The sequence below is a fragment of the Pyxicephalus adspersus genome, chromosome Z (assembly GCF_032062135.1).
Source record: "Pyxicephalus adspersus chromosome Z, UCB_Pads_2.0, whole genome shotgun sequence".
NCBI classification, from domain to species: Eukaryota; Metazoa; Chordata; class Amphibia; order Anura; family Pyxicephalidae; genus Pyxicephalus; species Pyxicephalus adspersus.
In genome coordinates this window covers 39,738,528-39,760,747 of record NC_092871.1, presented here as the reverse complement: position 1 = coordinate 39,760,747, position 22,220 = coordinate 39,738,528, and the positions used below count along the sequence as shown (strand labels likewise).

Below are 22,220 nucleotides of genomic sequence, written 5' to 3'. Positions count from 1 at the left end.
TCTGTATTTGCAAGCCTTATTCTTTTGGAAAGCAGTCTTGAAAAAGTGGGCCACTATGAGTGTTAACAGTACGTTGAATTACTTAAAACATGTCCAGAAAGTGAGCATCACGCACTGAAGAAATAAAAAAGAGATAAAAAAAAAATAAATTTTTCTTTTTTTTAGTTTATAATTTGTAAATTGGGGTAAATGTTACTTAAATGCGCTTTATAAGGTAATTTTTTAAATGTATTTGTGTTTATATTGTTTCTTTGATAATCTTTTTTTAGGAAGAGGAACCCGATGAAGATGATGCATACCAAGTGTTGTCTACATTAAAGCGAATAACTGCTTTCCACAAGTACAATATTTTTCTTATATATATCTTTTTACAGAGATGCTTTTTTAACCTCCCAAACCATTTTTGTAAAGATGTTTCCTGAATGTCTCCTGAATTGGAAAACACCATTAATCTACTACAATCAAAAAATAAATATAACTTTCAAATCCCTGTTCTTAGAAATAAGTACAAATATGCCAAATCTTCTTTTCTTTATTATTCATTATGTAGTGACCGTCATCTTACATAGCATTGGTGAGAAACAGAACATAAATCACAAAGATCACATTGTTTCTTTTTGATTCCTTATTACCAGTGCTAAAATTTGATGTAATTAGTGATAAAGTTACTAGACTAAGATTAGATTAGCAGCAGTTGATGTAATGTGTATGGGAAAAATGACAGTTTGTTGAAATTTTGATGATTTTTGTTTTTTAGCGCACATGACCTATCTAGGTGGGATTTATTCAGCAGCAATTACAAGCTATTGAAGACTGGTATAGAAAATGGAGATATGCCTGAGCAGGTCTGTTTATAATTAACTGTCTTTATCAAATGTGACATCTTTATTACAACTAAGTTCCTAATTTATCCTATTTATGTTTCAGATTGTCATTCATGCTTTACAGTGTACGCACTATGTAATTTTGTGGCAGCTGGCAAAAATATCCGAGACAGGTTCATCAAAGGTATTTTAAGTCCATTTTTAGGTTGGAATAATCTTTGTACCAAGTTAACCTAATAATTTTACTGATGGAAATGTTTTTTTGTAGGAGGAGTTGATTAATTTGAAGAGACAAATGAGAGTATTTTGCCAGATTTGTCAACATTACCTTACAAATGTGCACACTGCTGTTAAAGAACAGGTTAGTTACTGTGATTTCACATTTTGTAAATTAGGTGTACAGTAAAGGGAGATAAACTCTGTACACATATTCTGATCCTAAAGGACCTCCCACTCTCTAAACCTCTCTAAACCGCAGGTCCTTGGGACACGTCCTCCTTCTTCGATCTTCAGCTGCGCAATTCAGAGATGATCTCTGTGATTTCCCGGTGAAGTCGGTGCAGGCGGCGGATCAGCGGGCAATTGAAATAATGTTGTATTGGATTCAATACAAAACAGCTTTATTGAGTCCAATTCAAAGAAATTTTCAAATAATATAAATATATATATATATTATTAATATAATATTAACCCCCTAACCGCTAAGCCCGTAATTTCTCGCACTAAATATTTTTGCTCTTTTGGTTAAGCCCGTATTTTTTCGCCTACACTAAAATCCCCACTTACCTGGTCCCGCTGTGCTAATCCAGCGTCGGTTCCGTGTATTTTTTTTAAAATGTATTAAATATTGGACATATTTCGGAGTTATGCCTAAGAATTATAGCCTACAATGTGTAAAATAAATTTCCATGCAAAAAAAAAATGTAATGCTTTTTGCATGGAAATTTGGACGGTATTAGAATGCTAGGGAGGTTAAAAACATGTAGCATTGTACTTTCTATAGTTGTTAGTGACATATTTTGCTTTAACGCTTTCAGTAGAACATTCATTTTACTGGAGCTCAAAAGTGAAGTCAGCCTTATTGAGAACCCTGTAGGTAATTACTTTTTCAAAGGCTTCCATTGTGTATTTACAAAATATTTTAAGTTATGTGCTTAATAGTGTGCCTGTGCTTTGCCCATGCAATGCAAAACAATAGGTTCACTTTGGAGTTGGCCACTGCAACTTCCTATGTTTACCTTCCCTCCAGCCCGGTATTACTATTCACCTGTGGGAAGTAGAAGAAGCAGCCTTTTGCTAGCACCACTCACAACCCTGTGGCAGCGCATGTGCCTGTGCAACCTCTCACCAAATACTTTTGTTGGAAAAAGGGGAGTAGGTTACATGCCCATCAATACGTTGTACTGGGTATGCTGCTTTTCTTCCCCTTTTGAATACTACAACATAGGAAAAGTTGTTTGTAAGCATCACTTGGGTTGGTTACCAAAGAATGGCTGCTTTTGCCTGACACTTCATACAGGCATTTTTCCTAAACTTGACTGTGCCTAAATTTTAATAAACTTTAGACCGTGTCTAAAATTCTGTGCATTGAAATGTGATGCGTTAATGTTTTGATATGAAAAATTACAATTATAAAATCTCTTTTTTCATTGTTTGTAGGCATTCACTATTCTCTGTGATGTGCTAATGATCTTCAGTCATCAGATTGTGGTTGGAGGTCGGGAAGCAATGGAACCTCTAGTATATTCACCAGATTCTTCACTGCAGTCAGAGCTGCTCAGCTTTATTTTGGATCATGTCTTTATTGACCAAGATGATGATAACAGCAGTTCAGGTAAATCAACCAAATTCATTTGACATAAAATTACAAATCCTAATATAGGAAAGCTTCTTAAATGTTTTAAACTTAGTTTTTACTAAGCAATCGTATCTAAAGCAGTGGAGTAGATTTTGTGCCTAGGACATGGTTCCACATTGACTTTCACATTTTGCCCTGTTTTTTTTTTTTATCATTCGCATTATAGTAAACCACTGTACAGAATTTACCTACTATTTATATAGACTAAAAATACTGGGGTTCCCTCCTAGATTTTTTATCTCCAACCCTTCTTTGTCACCACACAGATTAAAAAATCTTTTGATTCTTCATGGGCATTCTGTATCTAGGTGTTATTGTTTCAGTTCTTGTAGCAGAATCATATTAGAGAATAAACTGTTCAGCACCAAAGAGTGGTATTCACCCCATCTAGGGCCTTAAGGAGCTAAATGAGTTTAGAAACTCTGCATGGGATACACCAGATTTGTCATTGTTGCAGCTGGGAGATTTGCCTTTGCAGACATTGGGCAGGCACTTGTGTCACAATATTTTCTATGCACCATTTTGAAGTTTACAATTGGCACCTTTGCTAACAGTTCAAGGCCATGTACTTTAGATTGCTGTCCATGCCTAGTGTGCCCACCACAGTATTGTCCTTAGTGCTATCCCTGTAGTGCAACCTTAGCACTCCATTTGTGGGATTACTAGATAATCAGTCAAGCTTTGTTATACAATAACACTCTTAAAGTTAGGCAGCTACAGCAGCAGTTTGGCTAGATTCAGAAACTAGAAACTGGGATGGACTTGATTGGCATATCTGGGTCCAGTCTTGGATACAGTCAATGTGAGAGGCTTATTTTTCCTCACAGAGAGCTTCAGATTCCCAGCTCCCAGGTTTGAGTTCTCCAGTCCAGGAGTCGCCAAGAAAAAAAGAAAAGAACTGTGTTTGATTGTATCTACCTTTACGGCAGTCCCATTAGCCCATTTTCCCTCCACACAGGTACAACATCTTGACACCATCCCCATTGAGTCAGTCATGTCTTTGAACAGGCCCATTTTCTTAACTGAGGGGCAAGGCTAATTCCAAATTGGTGGTTTAGGAATCTGTCTTTAAAGTTAGGGTCCTTTAATTCATTCTTGTGAAACATCCACAAAAATATTTGAGTAATTTTTACTTTAATTCTTTTCTTGCAACTATTTGTTATACCTGTTTGGCAGGTTTGGGTTTTGTGTATTGCCTACTTCTGTTTCTACAGTAGATACCAAAGTGCTTAAGTTTTTTTAACGCCTGTAGCAATGTTCTCCCAAGAAATTTTTTTCAGCCGGGTGGTAGGAAGCTGTAGCCGGGTGGTAAAAAAGGGGGTGTGGCAAAACACGGCAAATTTAGTGCTCCCAGTTGTTTATGCCATGGGTATCCAGTAACCTCTTATTGATTCAGTGTTCTACTTTCTCCCAATTATTTGTTACAACTTTGTAATGTCTGCCCCGTTAGTATATCCAATTTTTCTATTCTATGTATTCTGCCACAACTGTCCTATGCCGTGTATTATGACCCAACTTACTAGTGTTCTAAGTTTTAAGAGTGTAATCCTTTGTAGTAGTGTAATAGTATAATGAATGTGGTGTAACAAGTTAGGCTTAGCTCATATTAGCAGCAAAAAACATTTACCCCTTCTGAGTGACTTCTGTGGACAGGAATGTGTAACAGGGCAGGGAGGCCAATTTAGATGGGCAGAGTGTTTTATGTTCTAATGATGCTGTAGTAATGAGATTGTAAGGGGAAAATGTGCCCGGCTATATTTTCAGTTTTGTACCCCCACTCTCAGAGAAATTGGTGTAAAAAGAAGAGAAGCAGACAGTAGTTTCATAGGTATAGATTTGTGACAGGTAGGTATATATTTAGGGGCCCCACCCCAATGCTCCTTGCTATGTGTTAGTGGCTCCGGGGTCCCCAATTTGCACTTTCAATTTAGGACTCCTAGTTGCACTTTCCTCTGAAACAGCAACCCCAAAATTACATTTTCATAACTTTTTACATTTGTGACCCCCATATCTTGAAATTCTTTAAAGCTGGGGGGCTAAAATTGTAATAACTAGTATCTATGAGGGTCCCCTGTACACCCTGAAAATTACAGGTCATTGTGACATACATATTAGGAGATATGGAGGTTTGTACACAGAGCTGTGAGGATGCAGAATTCACAGGCAGCTAGCAGTGGATACATTTCACAGGCAGAAATCTGAGCTCCTGCTATGAGATGGGGGCGGGGCTGCCTGTGTCTCCTTCACATGAAGGCTGAACTGTGTGTGCTCACCTCTCATCGGCAGCAATCCTCTGAACGGATGACAGAGCACAGATGGCACAGAGCAGCTTCACTGAGATCTGTGTATCCAAGGATGAGAGCTGCCGAGAGCTGGGCGGGGTATTCAAAGCAGCCGGGCAGAGCAACCGGCTAAAACCCTCGGGGGAGAACTATGTGTAGTAAAAATGTTGAACCATTTGCTGTTATAGCCCAAAACACACACATTCTTTGTGAATACTGGATTGACGTTTTATCCTTTTGCCAATGTATTACAAATGGCCATGATTTTGATTTCTTTTTTCTAACGAAAAGCTTCATTAGAAGTGTAAACCTAATGGCTAGCTGTTTGCATTTAACCTGGAAATAAGTCTTATCAATTTTTCCGCTTTTGTGATTTTGTATGGAATTTTTTGTAATTGTGATGTATGGAAATAAGTTTTTAAACATAGTCCATCCATTGTAAACACTTTTTTGGCTCAGCTTTCCAGCTTTCCCTAAAAGGCATGTTAATGTGTTTTTTTTTTTTTTTTTCTATTATATAGATGGCCAGCAGGATGATGAGGCCAGTAAAATCGAAGCATTACACAAGAGAAGAAATTTGCTTGCAGCTTTCTGCAAACTCATAGTATATAATGTAGTTGAAATGAACACTGCTGCCGACATCTTTAAACAGTACATGAGGGTATGTTTAATACACTTTTTGCATTATTAATCACTGTGCTTCCACACTATTCATATGTGGTTAGGCTTTGTTAATATTTTTGTAATGAAAATCAAATGTTGCCCTTCACTATTTACTTTATTCCAGTAACCATCCCATATTCACCACCCGAAAAATAGGATTCTTACTAAGAGCATTTCCATTCCATTAAAATGTTGTACTTCTATTTAAATAGAAGAGTAGTACATGACATGAGTACATGAGTAGTTCTGTCCGTATTTTCATGCAAAAAAGTTACATTTTTTTGCATAAAAATTTATTTTACATTGTAGGCTTAAAATTTTTAGGCATAACTCACCGAATTATGTCCAATATTTAAAAAATGTATTAAACTTTAAATGAAAAAACACAAAAATCTGTTAAAAAAAAAAATTAGTGAAACGTAATCTAACTGTACAGCAGCATGTATTTTATTTATATATTTACTACTTGGGGGTTAAAGACATCCATAAAATTTGATTGATTTGACCGATATCTATCTGTTGTACATTAGCTGGCAAAGTGACATTCAGTCTTTTCATTGCTTGTAGCATTATTTTACTTTTCTCCTATAAGTAATTTATTTTCTTTTGTTTTAGTATTACAACGATTATGGAGATATAATCAAAGAAACCATGAGTAAAACGCGACAGATTGATAAGATTCAGTGTGCAAAAACACTTATACTTAGTTTACAACAGGTAAGTAGGGTTTGTCATCTGAATAGCCTTTGCATTGAGTATTTTTCATTAAGTAAGTGTAAGTAAGTAGGTGCTACTGTGATTTTGATTATGCTGTCAAATTATAGTAACTAAGGACTGTTTAGCATTCCCTAAAGTATCCCTAAAGTAGTCCCTAGAATAAATATGGAACAAGCTGGGTAAATGATCTGTTACAGACAAGTTCAACAGTTTGTTTTATGTTTTAGGATATCCTAAGTTATATCCCGAGTTATTTCATAATGCAAACGTGGTGTTTACATTTTATTCCAAGGCCTGCAGTTCCAGTTTGTGTTTTTTAAAGTAATTCTGTACCTGACAAACATCCTTTGCCCAATTCACCACATTACCCCTCAAGTAGTAAAGGGTTTGACTTTCTACACATTTCTACATTTATCAGATGATGGTGTACCAACATAAGTTTTACATACAGTGTTCCAGCTGTGCTAAGAGTTCCCTTCAGTGACAACCACTCTGGATGAAACATTGGGTGCTGGGTGGTCTTTATCTTAGCCATCCCTTTGGTACCTCCATGAAAACATGGTAGACAATACTGTATACACAGCAGCATTTCTGCCCTTTGGGAGCTCTCCTCAAGCAATAGTCTTTGATGGTTTTCGGTAGACCATCGAATGGTATACAATAGACCATTAAAATATCCCTCAAGCTAATACACCTATAGTGTTCTGATATTTAAATGTTCATATTTTTTATATATGTGATATACTTGTATGATATATTTTGGGGTGACATGCTTCTTGCATTTCATTTGTATTTTATTGCATGTTATATAAGCATGTTATTTGAAATCGTAATGTGTTAAAAACATATATTAATGTTTTTTTCCTTCCAGCTTTTCAATGAGATGATCCAGGAACATGGTTTTAACTTTGACAGATCCTCGCCAACATTCAGTGGTATAAAAGAACTTGCAAGACGATTTGCTTTAACCTTTGGACTCGATCAGCTTAAAACAAGAGAAGCCATTGCAATGTTGCACAAGTAATTAAACACTTACTTCTTTTCTTTAGATTCACGAACAGTAATATTTTTTTGCAGTCCTTAAAGAGAATTTTTTATGAATATCGTTTTTGGTTTAAAGTGATGCTTACCAGAAAATCATTTGGACTTTTTTCTTGTTTAATTACAAATTTCCCCTATTGTCCATTACTTCTCAGCAGTGACACCAAACTAAGAATAGAGGGATATTACCACCATAATATGACAAAAACCTAAATAAGTTTCTAACATGTCTAATAAAAAAAATGTGTTTCTTTGCTCATTGGAGACTATACATTAATTGGCAGAAATGTTCCCAGCAATAAATCTTTTATAGGGTGTCAATGCAACTGTCGGAAAAATTCAGCATCTTTGAAATGGATTTTGTTTTTCATCAGTGGAAGACTCTTAGAAGTGGCTGAGACGGTTTCTGTGATTTACTTAGTACAGGTAGTCCCCGGGTTAAGGACATTTGACATACGGACGACTCCTAGATATGAGCAGGGCTTCCCTGCTCATTTGTGTGCAGTACAAGACTATAGTGACAGGAAAGCTACAGTTCACGTGTCATAAAAGAATGATGTGCTGCACAAGAAAAAGAACTGCTAATCTGTACAAAGGTATCTCGGTAATTAAACCCTGACCCCGAGCCTGAACTGACTTGGCCGCCCAGCACTGCTCATCTTAGACTTGCTTACCGTTCCCTCTGCCTCCCTCCGTACTGTTTCACGAGCCTTGGACGCAAAGTTCCTGGTGTAGTCTGATGAACGACATCCCCAGCATCCCTACAGACATACAGCAGGGCTGCTGGTAAACAGCAGGGCAGGGTAAGGCAGGGCTCCGCGATCGACTAGCGTTGCTTTTGCGATTGGTCAATAGATCTCGAACGATGTGTTGGGCACCCCTTGACTAAAGTTTCATTGATAAACTGGTACCTTATCTTGAGCTTTATTTTGCATTGTCTGCCTTTTAATAAACTAACCTTTTTTTTTTCAGAGATGGTATAGAATTTGCCTTCAAGGAGCCAAGCCCACAAGGAGAAGTCCATCCACCGCTAAATATGGCTTTCCTTGATATTCTGAGCGAATTCTCATCAAAACTGTTAAGGCAGGACAAAAAAACAGTGTAAGTACCTATTGGACCCTCCTATTTTACACAAGCTTCCCCTGAATTGTATTATTTATTTATTTTCACTAATTGGTTGCAATTGACAGATTGTCTATGTTGTAATTGAAGATCTTTCTTGTGTTTTTTTTTTTTTCTTCTTCTTTTATTAGATATGCTTACCTGGAGAAGTTCATGACCTTCCAAATGTCCCTTCGACGAGAAGATGTCTGGTTACCACTCATGTCTTACCGAAACTCTTTGTTAGCTGGAGGAGATGATGACACGTTATCTGTTATGAGTGGAATGAGTGGTCGTGGGTCTACCGTAAGAAGTAAAAAGGCCAAACCAGCAACAGGAAAGCGGAAATTACCAGAAGGTAATTAATTTGTAAATTAACAAAAGTATAAAATTTGTCATATATATTTTTTTTTAATAAAAAATGTTTTTCTTTTCCGTAAAGCTGAAGAAAGTAGTAGCAGCGATAGCTTGTGGCTAAGTCGGGAGCAGACAATGACTACTCCAGTCATGATGCAAACACCACAGCTCACATCCACAATCGTGAGAGATCACAAGAGATTGAGGCCGGAGGAGAGTTATATGCCAGTTTATCCAATGCAGCCTGAGCACCACCAACCTGCTATTGATTATAAGTAGGTGTTCATGTTTATATGTAATTTTGTCGCCTTTCAGCTCTTGTGGGCTGTATTAAAAATAAAGACACTAACATTTTGCACATAAAATTTTTCAGTACGCAGGTAACGTGGATGCTTGCTCAACGACAGCAAGAAGAAGCTGCAAGGCAACAGCAAGAGAGAGCAGCTATGAATTTTGTTAAGCTGAGGACTAATCTACAGCAAGCCATGTAAGAAAATATTTCTTCTTTGCACTGGTAGTACCGTTTTCTAACTTGTAGTTAAAAATCATCTAAAAAAAAAAATCTGCAGAAGCCTGCATTTTCAAGTTTAAATTAATGTATTTGTGTTTAATACACTGATTGTGGTTCTAAAATATATCTAGGAGATATTAGCCCCAATCAACATAACTTTGTTTATTGTATGTACTTAAAGGTAGCACACTAATATTAGTGTTAAAGTGCACCTGTTGATCCCCTAAGGGCAATGGCTAGACTGCAGCACTATAAAAGTTTCGAGGTGGTACTTATGCCTTTAGAGCTTTTTTATATATAGTACATACAGTAAAATTATTTCAGTTTACCAATTTGCAGACCTACTTAAAGTTCTACGTATTGTAAATTTTACTGCCATTTTTGTTACCTTTCCCTTTTTTCCCAAGACGGCGCAATCCTGGTTTAATGGAGGATGATGAAGAGCCAATTGTTGAGGATGTCATGATGTCGTCAGAAGGTCGAATTGAAGATCTTAATGAGGGCATGGACTTTGACACAATGGATATAGACTTGGTAGGTTATGATTATTTATTGCTTGCATGAGTCAAATGTTTGACATTTAGGGGCATTTTAAGTCCCCAATAACTGCCTTCCAGTTGGTCTTTTCAACATTTCTTTAGTGAGTCAGTTGACCTGCTTTTCATCTTGCTTTGTTATGGACTGTGGAAAGTGGCACAAGCAATAGAAAATATTGTGTTCCATTTACAAAAAATGCTCTGCCGTGCGTCCTTCATTTTTGAATTGGCTAGAAATATAAGAGATATGTCTTTAAAAATGTTCCTATAATTATTAAAGCACAACACTCGGTAGCCTTAAAATATTTTGAATGCAGTCTATGCAGTACCAGAAATCTGGTAGGCATTCACAGGGTTAAGTCAGGGAAGTCATCAATCTGAAGCAGTAGATCTGTAGTTGGTAAACGTAATGTCCCTAATTTGTGCTGGGCTATGTAAATCTCAAAACTAGTTAGACAGAATAAATATATTCTTTGGCCGAAAAAACTTCTATATTTGTCTTTTATTTGTGTATGTAGTTGTTTGTGTGGTGTTAGACTTTAGGTGGAGTAAAATGGAATGTCTCTGATACCTATTGTATAGCACGTTATACCTACATGGTTTCTAATATATTAACCATGACATTTCTTTTCCTTTCTTTAGCCTCCATCTAAAAACAGGAGAGAGAGAACAGAACTTAAACCTGATTTCTTTGATCCTGCCTCAATCATGGATGAATCTGTAAGCTTAAAATACATAATACCTGCAATATTAAAGATAATTAAATAACCTAGCCAAGGGTTGATCTCGCATTTGTCTGCAAGAATAACTGGAAATCAATTTACCTTAATCTGTGATAGAACTTTAATATACTATTTGTATTTTTCCCTATGTATTTGTCATACCGTATTTTTTTTTAGTAATAATTATTAGGCAGACATATGGTGTGTAGCACAGATTTATTTTTTTATTTTGTGAATAATTGTTTAAAAATTGTTTTTGCTGTTTTGAATTTGACAACCATAGGGAATGTGTGGAGTGTTTTGAAGCTGTATAATGTTATCGAGGCCTTAACATTACTGACAATTCTCTTGGGTATTACAGATCAATATATCCAGTGTCATCCCAGAGATGTTTTCTTAGGTTACCAAGTTAGACTGTCATGGTTTTCAGAAGCATTGGTGTCACCTTTTTTGGCTTATTAGAGGCATGTAGCCTTTCACTGGAAGTTTAGTGGTAGAACCAAATATGCATATAATAGTAGCAATAAATGCTTCTACTTTACTAACCAGCTTGAATTTTTGAACCAAGTTGGTTTTTCAGTAAAATTTTAAATGTCTCATTTTTCAAATACTGTATCAAATTTATTGACTGTTCATTGTCAGTTCTATACCAAAAAAATATAAATATAAACACAAGAAAAGTTTGTTAGAACGCCTCCATTCACTTAGGAGAAACATTTTCCACATTCATATTCATGTAGAAACTGTGTAGTTCTACATAACAGACACCTGATGGCAGCATATTGCATGCTCATAGATTCAGATCGTTCTTCAGTAACATTTTCCATTGTTTTGTTCAAATGGGTTGCCGCAATAACTGCACTTTTTTTTCTCGTTTTCTTTCCCTTATTAATTTGAATTCATCATATCTGTCCACATCTCTTTCATACTCCTAACGCTCATTTTTTTTTCTCTCTAGGTTCTTGGGGTATCAATGTTTTAATACCAGTTCATCTATCAACTCTGGTGAAGTGTTTTTTAAAATGGAAGAGCAAGTTTTTAATGACAAATTTGTGGTAGATGCATTGAAATTCTGTACAGAATTTTCTCTAAGGAGAATTTGACAACTTACCAAGATTAAGTGCATTGAAGGGCAGTTTTGAATGCCTGAAAAAAATAAAGGACAAGTAAATCATTTTAAAATAAGCTACCTTGTACCATTTTGGAGATAATTTTTTATTTATGTATTTTAGTTTGTCCAGGTTATAAAGCATAGTTATTTTTTTTTAACTCCCATTATTGGATTTTGTGGGTTCCCATAACTCAATGAAAAGATTAATTAATAGCATCTATATTTATAAATCGGTATGGTTATGCAATAGTTTCCTGCATTTTCCAAAATGTATAAACTCACAAACCTAATTAGACTTCTCGTTAAACTTCACAATCACTGTTTTTTTTTGTCAGTAGTTGAGATTTTTTTTGTTTTGTTTTATTAAAAAGGAGCCCTATAGAATGCCTTTTTCCTCCCAGAAACCTATCGGTGGGTAATTGCCCTAAGGTATCCAGACATAACCATGCTTGCTCATTATTAACCTTAAAAGTTTGCTTGTCCTTTACGAAACCTGTAATGTTGTAAAATTCCTTCCAGTAGTGCCACTGTATTTTGTCTCCAAATAAAGAGAAGCTTATTGTAGTATGTTTGCATAAAAAAAAAAGAAAAAAAATTAAACAGAAATTATACAGCTTATTAGAGTGTGGGAATAGGGTTCTAAATTTTAAATACAATACAGTCTGTGCAAATAAAGTCTCCCCAATGCTTAAAAATACAAATTTTATTGATTCTGAATACTACACATTTTGTTCCATATTTTACTATATTTGCATAAAAAAAGAAGGTTCTAAATTTAAATATATCTCTATCTATAAATTGGTGCTGATTTTATAATTGCGCAGTTTTAGTTTTTCTTACTTTTAAATTCCAACTTCAATTGAGGTTTCAGAAATATATTGAAAGTTTTAACAATGTTTAAAAAAAATAGTTAAAGCGGTAATATTCGCTTTGAAATGATTTTTAAATTTGTATTTTATATTGTTTTATCTATTTGTCTTTGCAAGCAGTCTTCAGGTTAAGTATACTTCCAGCAGGTTACAGTACATTTCCTGTATTTTTTAAATTAGTTGAGAAACTAAGGAACACTTGGCTTTATTCTATAAAAGCTTTGATCTACACTTCATCCTTACTTCACAGCCAGTCATCAATATTTGTCATCCAACACCAACTCATTTTGCCCAGCTTAGGCAGCTAGACATAAAAGAAAATTTTTAAGTTATATTTCATGTGTATATTTTTTGTCAGTTGTCTTTTTTTTTTTTTTTTTTCCTCTGTGGTTTAAGTCATTCCATGCCTTATGCTTGCAATACACAAACTTCTCTTGTGTAGAAAGAAAACAAACAAAAAAAAAAACTGCTGTAAAACTGTGTTATAAGTACCTTTAGGCTGAGGTAGCCAAAAACCATAAATTAAGTAGAAACTTTTAAAATCCAATTTTTAAACCTCACAGTCTAACACAGAACCCGATCTGTCTTTAATCATGTTGCATTATTAATCATGTCTGAAATGACTGCCTATTCTTCCTTCACACCACTGCATTTAGTAGAACTGCTGAGAGGACTGTGTATATATGATTTTAAACTTCAGTCAGTTTCTTTCTTACTCTAGACAGAGTAAATCTTTGTGAAAGCAGTTCTTACAACTTTGTTTTCAACCAGCTAAAATGTTTTATATATTTACCTAACCTGTTGTCCTCCACATTCTATTGTCCTCAGTACTGTTTTCTGATTTGTATTTATGTCTTGAGACAGTAACTTTTTGAATAAAAATAAACTACAGTATATGATTGTTTAGTTCTATTTAATTTTCTTTTAGTGATTTTTTTTTGTTTAAAAATGAATTTGCTTATTCTTTTACCCTGTTTTTTTGTGCTTTGATTTTCTTAAAGCCAGTCTAAAGCTGCGTACACACGTCAGATTTTTCTTGCCCGATAATCGGCATCGGCCAGATATCGGGCGAGAATCTGGCATGTGTACAGTCGGCGTTGTTCATAGTCCGTGGATCCGTCCTGGCGGATCCACGAACGATGAACGACGACCGATCCTAATGCAAGGGAAGGGGGAGAGCGCGCAGCAGGGTGCCGCTCAGTGGTTCTCCCCCTCCCCTCTCCATAGAGCAGAACGGTGCTGTATGTACAGCACCGTTCATGCATCGTGTAGTCCTTTGTCGTTGGAAAGGATCGTGAAAGACCCTTTCCAATGACAAAAATTGCACGTGTGTACGCAGCTTTACTTTCAGTTCTTCACAGTTGTAATGACTCACCTGTACTGCCTTCTGTGAGCTTTTTACAATAGGCTATGAGAACATTCAGCATCATCTAAACCCCTCTTTGCCCCATCCCTTTTGTTATTGTATTTCAAAACAAAAATAGAAGCAGACTAAGTTTTTTGCTGGTCTTTCAGTCACTCTGATGTCCTATGATGTATAAAAAAACCATCTTATCCACCCAAAAATGTTTCCAGGTCGCTAGCATAAAAATGTACCTGGGTGAGAAAAATGTTTCTGCCAAAGTGTTTGTGTCCAGAATGAATGGCAAGCAGATATTTTATACACCAGTGCATTGGGACTTTAATCATGAAGCAAAGAGAATACAGGCAATGGGTGAACTACAAGAGTCAGCATACCTAAATGCATGTTACATCATGCCATTACACACTGTATTCTGACAATATCACTGGTACATGGTACAGGAATGCCACTTAAGGCAACTGTTTTTACACAGTGACAACATGGGACCCCTGGAAGATTATCTGGTCTTGAATTAGGGAGATCAGTCCGAGACTGCATTAGGTTGCTTCACTATACTGCAATGGGGTCAAGTTACTAAATTTTGAGAATGTATGCTGTTCACTTAGCAATGTAAATTATAACTCTGAAATGTATATTTTGCTTGGCTTAGTGAATGAAGTTTAGTTTTCCTAACCTCAGCCATCCAATCATCTGCAAAAAAAAAAGATCCACTTTTTCACATAGACAAATATTTTGTCCAAAATAAATATGACCACATTCACTGAGGTAAGCAAACCATCTTTTGCATTTTGGGTAATTTCCTTTATTAAACTCCATTAGTAAATCAACCTTGTTGCATTATTATTATTATTACACAGTATTTATATAATGCCAACATATTAAGCAGCTCTTTAGTAAGGCCATAGTCATGTCACTCAAAGGGGCTCACAATGTAATGTCCCTACCATAGTCATGTAATTAACACAGTGTAAAGTCAATGTGTGGGAAGCCAGTTAACCTAACTGCATGTTTTTGGCTTGTGGGAGGACACCAGAGTACCCAGAAACCCCCGCAAACATGGGGGGAGCCTGCAAATTCTATACGGATAGTGTCTAGGCCGAGATTTGAACCAGGAACTCAAAGATAATAAAAAAAAATAAATCAACTGAACACTGGCAGTTTTTTTAGGCAATGGGCATCTAAAAGGCAGTGTGATGAAGCCAGTATCATCAATATAAAAAACGGAAACATGCATTCAACTTTATAAATACCACAGCTAAAAATCTGTTATGCTTATTCTATAGACAATACAGATATTTTTTTTATAACCTTAACATGTATCCTTACTATAGAAATTTGTACAGTGATCTTGTCATATAAACATACTTTGGCATATAAAATGCTGGACTTCTCAGCTTGTGCTTTTTGTGATAGTTGTAGAAATTAATGAAATGGTCCCAGTCCGAAATAGTGAGCACCAGACACATATGGGGTTGTTCTCTTAAGTTTGCTAGTCTAGATCCTCATTGATGAATATTAGTTGTTAGCACAGTTCTTTGCTGAGCAAAACAAAATGATAAAAGGAAGCAAACCCTGGCTATGCTTCATACACGTAAACAGTCCCTTTTCATTGCTACTCTGATAAGGTGTTGGAATGCTGCTGAATTTCCTTTCATTACTATTAAAGGGCAGCATGAAGGACCCATGGCTATGATTTGACTCTATAAAAAAAAACTCTTATAACAGCCAGATGACTAGTAATAAGTGCTAGGCACAATCACATGCTGGGTATAAATCTGATGAAAGACAAGCAGTCCTGTATACGTGAAAACACCAAAGACACACCCACAACCTAGAATATTGAAAAAAAAGAGTCATAGGAGCAAAAGATAAGGTGAATAAAACTGCTTCTCATCCCTTGAGGGACGCAGGAAAACTTTTACTTCCACTTTATTCTGCCACCTACAAAAAGATTGGACACTGGTAAGCAAAAAAAAAAAAAAATGGCCCCAGGATTACTTCTATTACCAGGCAAGCCTCATCTTTTTGCTGTTTTTTAGGAGGATGACCATCTTTTGTTGAAGCACACATCTAGACCAGTGGTTGCCAACCTTTTCAGACTCATGGACTGTGCAGAGAGTGACATCCTAATGCCAGAACCTGCCCACTCATCGCAGGTCTGAGCCTGAGGTCCAGAGACGCAACCCGCCCAGAGCCTGTGATCTGTACGGGATACGTGGTCTGTGCCTCTGGCTGGTGCGCCCCTTCTCTTGACCCCGATGGGGGGCACACTGCGGACCACTGGTTGACGACGGCTGATCTAGACCAGCAGTTTTAATATAAGCGTTGTTGGGCCCCACTGTACTGGCCAATTAATAGTGCAAGTAGATTTTTTTTTTCTTTACCTTTCCTTGCCCATGGATTGGTATTGTTTTCAAATTGAGTTTTCACCGTATTGATTAGGTTAGGAGAAAATTCCGAGAATTTAAGCACAGTGATAATTCACTTTGTAATGTCAGTGGTTTATATTATCTTATTAAACTCTGATTTCTGTAGCCTGCAGTGGCATTTTGATATTATAGGGCAGTGGTGGCAAACCTTTGGCATGCATGCAACCTCACTGGCCTCCCATTGGCTGTGCTACTGTCCCTCTGTTAGGGTGCTGGCTGCAGAATTTACTTTCTCCGGAGTCATCTGTTAAGCATCAGAATACCAGGATGTGGGGAGGAGAGGCAGCTGATGTGTATTGAAGCTGATGTGTCTTGATCGAGCATTGGAAGGGTGAAAGTACAGAGGGAGAGTGGAACTTTAGGGAGGGAGTATCTTGTTTTGCTCTCTCCTAAATATGGGAAGTACAATATGAATGCTGTAGACACAGATCAGAGCTACACAGCCTAAGGACAGGAGTACCAGTCTGCTATACCCAGTCAGGACCAGGTGAACACAAAGCTTGTGCTAGAAGGTAAGTGTCTGTTGAATATAACAGGAACCCTGTAACTATGTGTTGCTGTCCACAGTGCTTTAAAAAAAAAGTTGTGTGCAATGTGCTGCATTGCTATGCAATTGACACTTTAACTAATAGTGAAATGAAATGTAATGTCCGTACCATAGTCATGTCATTAACACAGTGTAAAGTCAATGTGTGGGAAGCCAGTTAACCTAACTGCATGTTTTTGGCTTGTGGGAGGACACCAGACTACCCAGAAACCCCCGCAAACACGGGGAGAGCCTGCAAAATCTATACAGATAGTGTCCAGGCCGAGATTTGAACCTGGAACCCAAAGATAATAAAAAAAAATAAAAATAAATCAACTAAACACTGGCAGTTGTTTAGGCAATGAGCATCTAAAAAGGCAGTGTGATGAAGCCAGTATCATCAATATAACAAACGGAAATATGCATTCAACTTTAAAAATACCACAGCCAAAAATCTGTTATGCTTATTCTATAGACAATACAGATTTTTCTTTTATAACCTTAACATGTACCCTTAATATGGAAATTTGTACAGTGATCTCGTCATATACACATACTTTGGCATATAAAATGCTGGACTTCTCACCTTGTTCTTAGCCTGTGCATGCAGTAGTGAAATTTTTGGTTTAGGGATAGATCTCTATTGGGTGCTTCATTTATTTTTTTTAATTTTGTGTTAATGTAGACTCCAAATCTTGAACACCCAAAAATTAGTACAGCAAAAAAAAAAAGCAAAATGATCATTCCAAGAGACCTGGACAGAGTCATTTGGAGTGATTGAATGCAATGGGAAAGTGTTATGTATTCTGTGTAATGGCAGTGTTGTATGTCGCACATAAAGTGTCAGAGGGCAGAGGGCTTTGACACCAACCACAAAAGTGTTGCAAAACTTGGTGAAACTGAAATATAAGAGTTTCTTTAAGGGAAATTAAGGAAATATTTACAGTACCTTAGTTTTTGCAACTACCTTTCTAGAACAAATCATCTGCCAGTTTTCAAATTTCAATATGCATAGGAAAACATAGTAAGCCACTCTCTGATGGGGATATTATCAAAACGGCCATGTTGTCTGGGAGTATTTCTTTTTCATGATTTCCAAAACAGGAATAAAATTATTCAGCCCATCTCTGAGATCCCACTGTTAAAGATCGATGAAATACTGTTAAAGATCGAGTCTAGCACATGGCAAGTAATGTTAGCAGCTCACCACTGACTTACAAAAGGCAGCCTATTACTTCATGTGCTTGGATGAAAGCACAGATATAAATAATTATGCAAGGCTAGCAGTAATTTTGCATTATGCTGTTGGTGACATCATGAGAGAAGAGTTGGTGAAACTGGTGTCTTTGCCTGAAAGAACACAAGGGATAGATATCTACAATGCTATGACGGAGGTTTTTTTGTCACAAGACATAGGACCAGAAAAAGTGGTTTCAATTACTAGTGATTAGGCACCTTCTATGGTGATGGCAAAATCTGGTTTCATACAGTTCTTTTTTAAAGAAACTAAACATTAAGTCATTCAGTTCCAATGTATTATACATCAAAAAGCTCTTTGTGCCAGGGAAAGCAGCAAAAATTAACGATGTCCTCAAAGATGTCACAAAAATGGTGAATTACATCATGGCTTGTGCTCTGAATTTTTTAGTTTCCAGCACTTCTTGAGGAGGTTCAGCACAGTATACCCGTTTTCTTATGTACAATAATGTCCGATGGCTAAGCAAAGAACGAGTCCTGGGGAGATTTGTAGCCTGCTTGGATAAATTTAGGCTGTTTATGTATGATAAAGGGCCGGAATATCCACAGCTCACTGATATGGCCAGGCTTACCAACCTCATGTCAGCAGGAGAGGAAGCCAATCCCACAGTGATAAGGATAGAAAATACCACTAGATTGGTTGCCAAACCAATAGTACATAAGAGAAAAAGTGGAAAGATAGCGGCTCTTTATGGAAGAAAATAAGTCTAGCATGACATAAAACCTTTTATTTCAGTTACTAAAACATATACTTCTTAGAAACATAATTGGTAAAAGAGGCCATGGCAATGTTTAAGCATGACTTAAAACATGCTTAAATAAAAAATAAATAAAGAAAATATGCTCACGTATCTTTATTTGTAATTATTTTATTTTCTTTATTTATTTTTATTCATTTTTTTTTCTCAATCCCGAACTTTATTTACCCACCCACAAACAAACAGAAGTAGCCTGTTTCGAATAGTAGCATGAATCAACAAGATAGGCATGGTAATTCACACATTTGCAGTATACTTAGTAGTTTGATTTTCTAACCCATTTAAGGATGAGCAGCTGGCAGCCCGAGTCCTGCTTTGGACAGCTGCCACCAGCTTTTTTCCCCCATACCTCCTCACACAACAGTAAGTAATGATTTTACTAAGGCATCTAACCATAAAGTTTCTATTTAATTTTCTAAGGATATTTAATATTTTCTCTGTTCTAGCTTGGGACGATTCTTCCTTATACTTGGAAAAACCTCTCAATTAATCCATAAGATCTTTTTTGGTATACCCTTTCCTAGTTTTGATAGTATTCCTTACACTGCTTACAAGATCCAACACATATCTTCTGAGGTATGTTTTTTATTCAACTTTATTATTATACTTGATTAATAATATCACTTTTGATCATTACTTTAAACTATAAAACAAAACCATTACCATTATTATTTTCTCATTGAGCTATCATAGGTTGAAGATATATAAAAAAATAAAACCGCAGCCAGTGTACATATTTAAATCATAGGTACGCCATTTGTGGAACAAATATATAAAAGAACTTCTTTTGTGACATTTTCTGGGTTGAATATACTCTTCCAGCTTCTTCTCGTGAGGTCAATATACCAAGTAAGTCAAGACTATTTAGATGAACCTGGAACCCAAAGATAATAAAAAAAATAAAAATAAATCAACTAAACACTGGCAGTTGTTTAGGCAATGAGCATCTAAAAAGGCAGTGTGATGAAGCCAGTATCATCAATATAACAAACGGAAATATGCATTCAACTTTATAAATACCACAGCCAAAAATCTGTTATGCTTATTCTATAGACAATACAGATTTTTCTTTTATAACCTTAACATGTACCCTTAATATGGAAATTTGTACAGTGATCTCGTCATATACACATACTTTGGCATATAAAATGCTGGACTTCTCACCTTGTTCTTAGCCTGTGCATGCAGTAGTGACATTTTTGGTTTAGGGATAGATCTCTATTGGGTGCTTCATTTATTTTTTTTAATTTTGCGTTAATGTAGACTCCAAGTCTTGAACACCCAAAAATTAGTACAGCAAAAAAAAAAAGCAAAATGATCATTCCAAGAGACCTGGACAGAGTCATTTGGAGTGATTGAATGCAATGGGAAAGTGTTATGTATTCTGTGTAATGGCAGTGTTGTATGTCGCACATAAAGTGTCAGAGGGCAGAGGGCTTTGACACCAACCACAAAAGTGTTGCAAAACTTGGTGAAACTGAAATATAAGAGTTTCTTTAAGGGAAAATTAAGGAAATATTTACAGTACCTTAGTTTTTGCAACTACCTTTCTAGAACAAATCATCTGCCAGTTTTCAAATTTCAATATGCATAGGAAAACATAGTAAGCCCCCTCCCTGATGGGGATATTATCAAAACGTTTTGATAGTTTTGATAGTATTCCTTACACTGCTTACAAGATCCAATACATATCTTCTGAGGTATGTTTTTTATTCAACTTTATTATTATACTTGATTAATATATATATTTGTTCCATTTTGTGGAACAAATATATAAAAGAACTTCTTTTGTGACATTTTCTGGGTTGAATGTACTCTTCCAGCTTCTTCTCGTGAAGTCAATATACCAAGTAAGTCAAGACTATTTAGATGAATCAGCTTATTTCAAAATTGTAAGAATACTGTGGAAATTCTTTATTATCATTATTGTAATTTCTAGGGTCTCAGCAATCCCCTGAGGAAGCCCGTTTAGGGCGAGACGAGTCGGGTGAGACCATAAGTACAGTACTGACCCACATCTTGGATTCTTTAGTGGGAGTATTTTATAAAGTCATGGTTAAACATTGCCATGGCCTCTTTTACCAATTATGTTCCTAAGAAGTATATGTTTTAGTAACTGAAATAAAAAAGATTTTATGTCATGCTAGACTTATTTTCTGCCATCAGGAGTCGCTATCTTTCCACTTTTTCTCTTACCAACCTCAGGACGTTTTGTGATATCAAAACGTTTGAGAGAAAACTGCAGGTTTTTTTAAAGAGACCTTGAAAGTGGGCTTCTGAAATATTTTCCAAACCTAAAAATGCATTTAGAAAAGTCTACAAGCGATCAGGAAATATATAAGGAAATCTCTAGCATTGTAGCAGCTGCAAAGGTGAATGTTAGTAACAGATTTTTACAGGTACAAAAGGTGGAGACAACCCTGTGTGAAACACTTGAAGAGAAAGAAGGTCTGTTATTTTGTTTTTCTTTTAAGACAACAGATGTTAATGTATGAGTTGTTTTTTTCCAAGCTAAAACCTCAGAATTCAGGTTAAACTGCTGTGTTGGCACTTTGCGATAAATACAGTTGGGTCCATAAATATTTGGACAGAGACAACTTTTTTTCTCATTTTGGTATTGTACATTACCACAACTAATTTTAAATGAAACAACTCAGATGCAGTTGAACTGCAGACTTTCTACTTTAATTCAGTGGGTTGAACAAAAATATTGCATAAAAATGAGGAACTAAAGCTTTTTTTTAACACAATCACTTTATTTCAGGGGCTCAAAAGTAATTGGACAAATTAAAAAGCTGAAAATAAAATGTTCATTTCTAATACTTGGTTGAAAACCCTTTGCTGGTAATGACAGCCTGTAGTTTTGAACTCATGGACAGACCAGATGCTGGGTTTCCTCCTTTTTAATGCTCTGCCAGGCCTTTACTGCAGCGGCTTTCAGTTGCTGTTTGTTTGTGGGGCTTTTTGTCCGAAGTTTAGTCTTCAACAAGTGAAATGCATGCTCAATTTGGTTCAGATCAGGTGACTGACTTGGCCATTCAAGAATATTCCACTTCTTTATTTTTTTAAACTCCTGGGTTGCTTTTTCTGTTCATTTTGGGTCATTGTCCATCTGTATCATGAAACGCTATCCAATCAATGTGACTGCATTTGCCTGGATTTGAGCAGACAGTATGTCTCTGAACACCTCAGAATTCATTGGGCTGCTTCTGTCCTGTGTCACATCATGGATAAACACTAGTGTCCCAGTGCCACTGGCAGCCATGCACGCCCAAGCCATCACACTGCCTCCGCC

General features: G+C 36.2%; 1 protein-coding gene and 1 long non-coding RNA gene across 2 annotated transcripts in view; both read left to right on the top strand.

Annotated features, from left to right (window-relative positions):
• Positions 1-12,329, top strand: part of STAG2 (STAG2 cohesin complex component) — a 47,795-nt gene extending 35,466 nt beyond the window's left edge. Inside the window, exons 21-35 of the mRNA XM_072430866.1 lie at positions 270-340; positions 758-845; positions 928-1,008; positions 1,093-1,185; positions 2,484-2,658; positions 5,486-5,625; positions 6,243-6,344; positions 7,216-7,364; positions 8,358-8,486; positions 8,639-8,844; positions 8,929-9,118; positions 9,217-9,330; positions 9,762-9,888; positions 10,533-10,610; positions 11,571-12,329. Of these exons, the coding sequence (XP_072286967.1) occupies positions 270-340; positions 758-845; positions 928-1,008; positions 1,093-1,185; positions 2,484-2,658; positions 5,486-5,625; positions 6,243-6,344; positions 7,216-7,364; positions 8,358-8,486; positions 8,639-8,844; positions 8,929-9,118; positions 9,217-9,330; positions 9,762-9,888; positions 10,533-10,610; positions 11,571-11,594 (1,767 nt within the window). The 3' untranslated portion in view covers positions 11,595-12,329. The remainder of the gene's footprint in view (positions 1-269; positions 341-757; positions 846-927; positions 1,009-1,092; positions 1,186-2,483; positions 2,659-5,485; positions 5,626-6,242; positions 6,345-7,215; positions 7,365-8,357; positions 8,487-8,638; positions 8,845-8,928; positions 9,119-9,216; positions 9,331-9,761; positions 9,889-10,532; positions 10,611-11,570) is intronic.
• A 4,231-nt stretch (positions 12,330-16,560) lies between these two features.
• LOC140343848 (uncharacterized) overlaps positions 16,561-22,220 on the top strand; it is a 54,075-nt gene continuing 48,415 nt past the window's right edge. Inside the window, exon 1 of the long non-coding RNA XR_011923418.1 lies at positions 16,561-16,896. This is a non-coding gene — a long non-coding RNA (uncharacterized lncRNA). The remainder of the gene's footprint in view (positions 16,897-22,220) is intronic.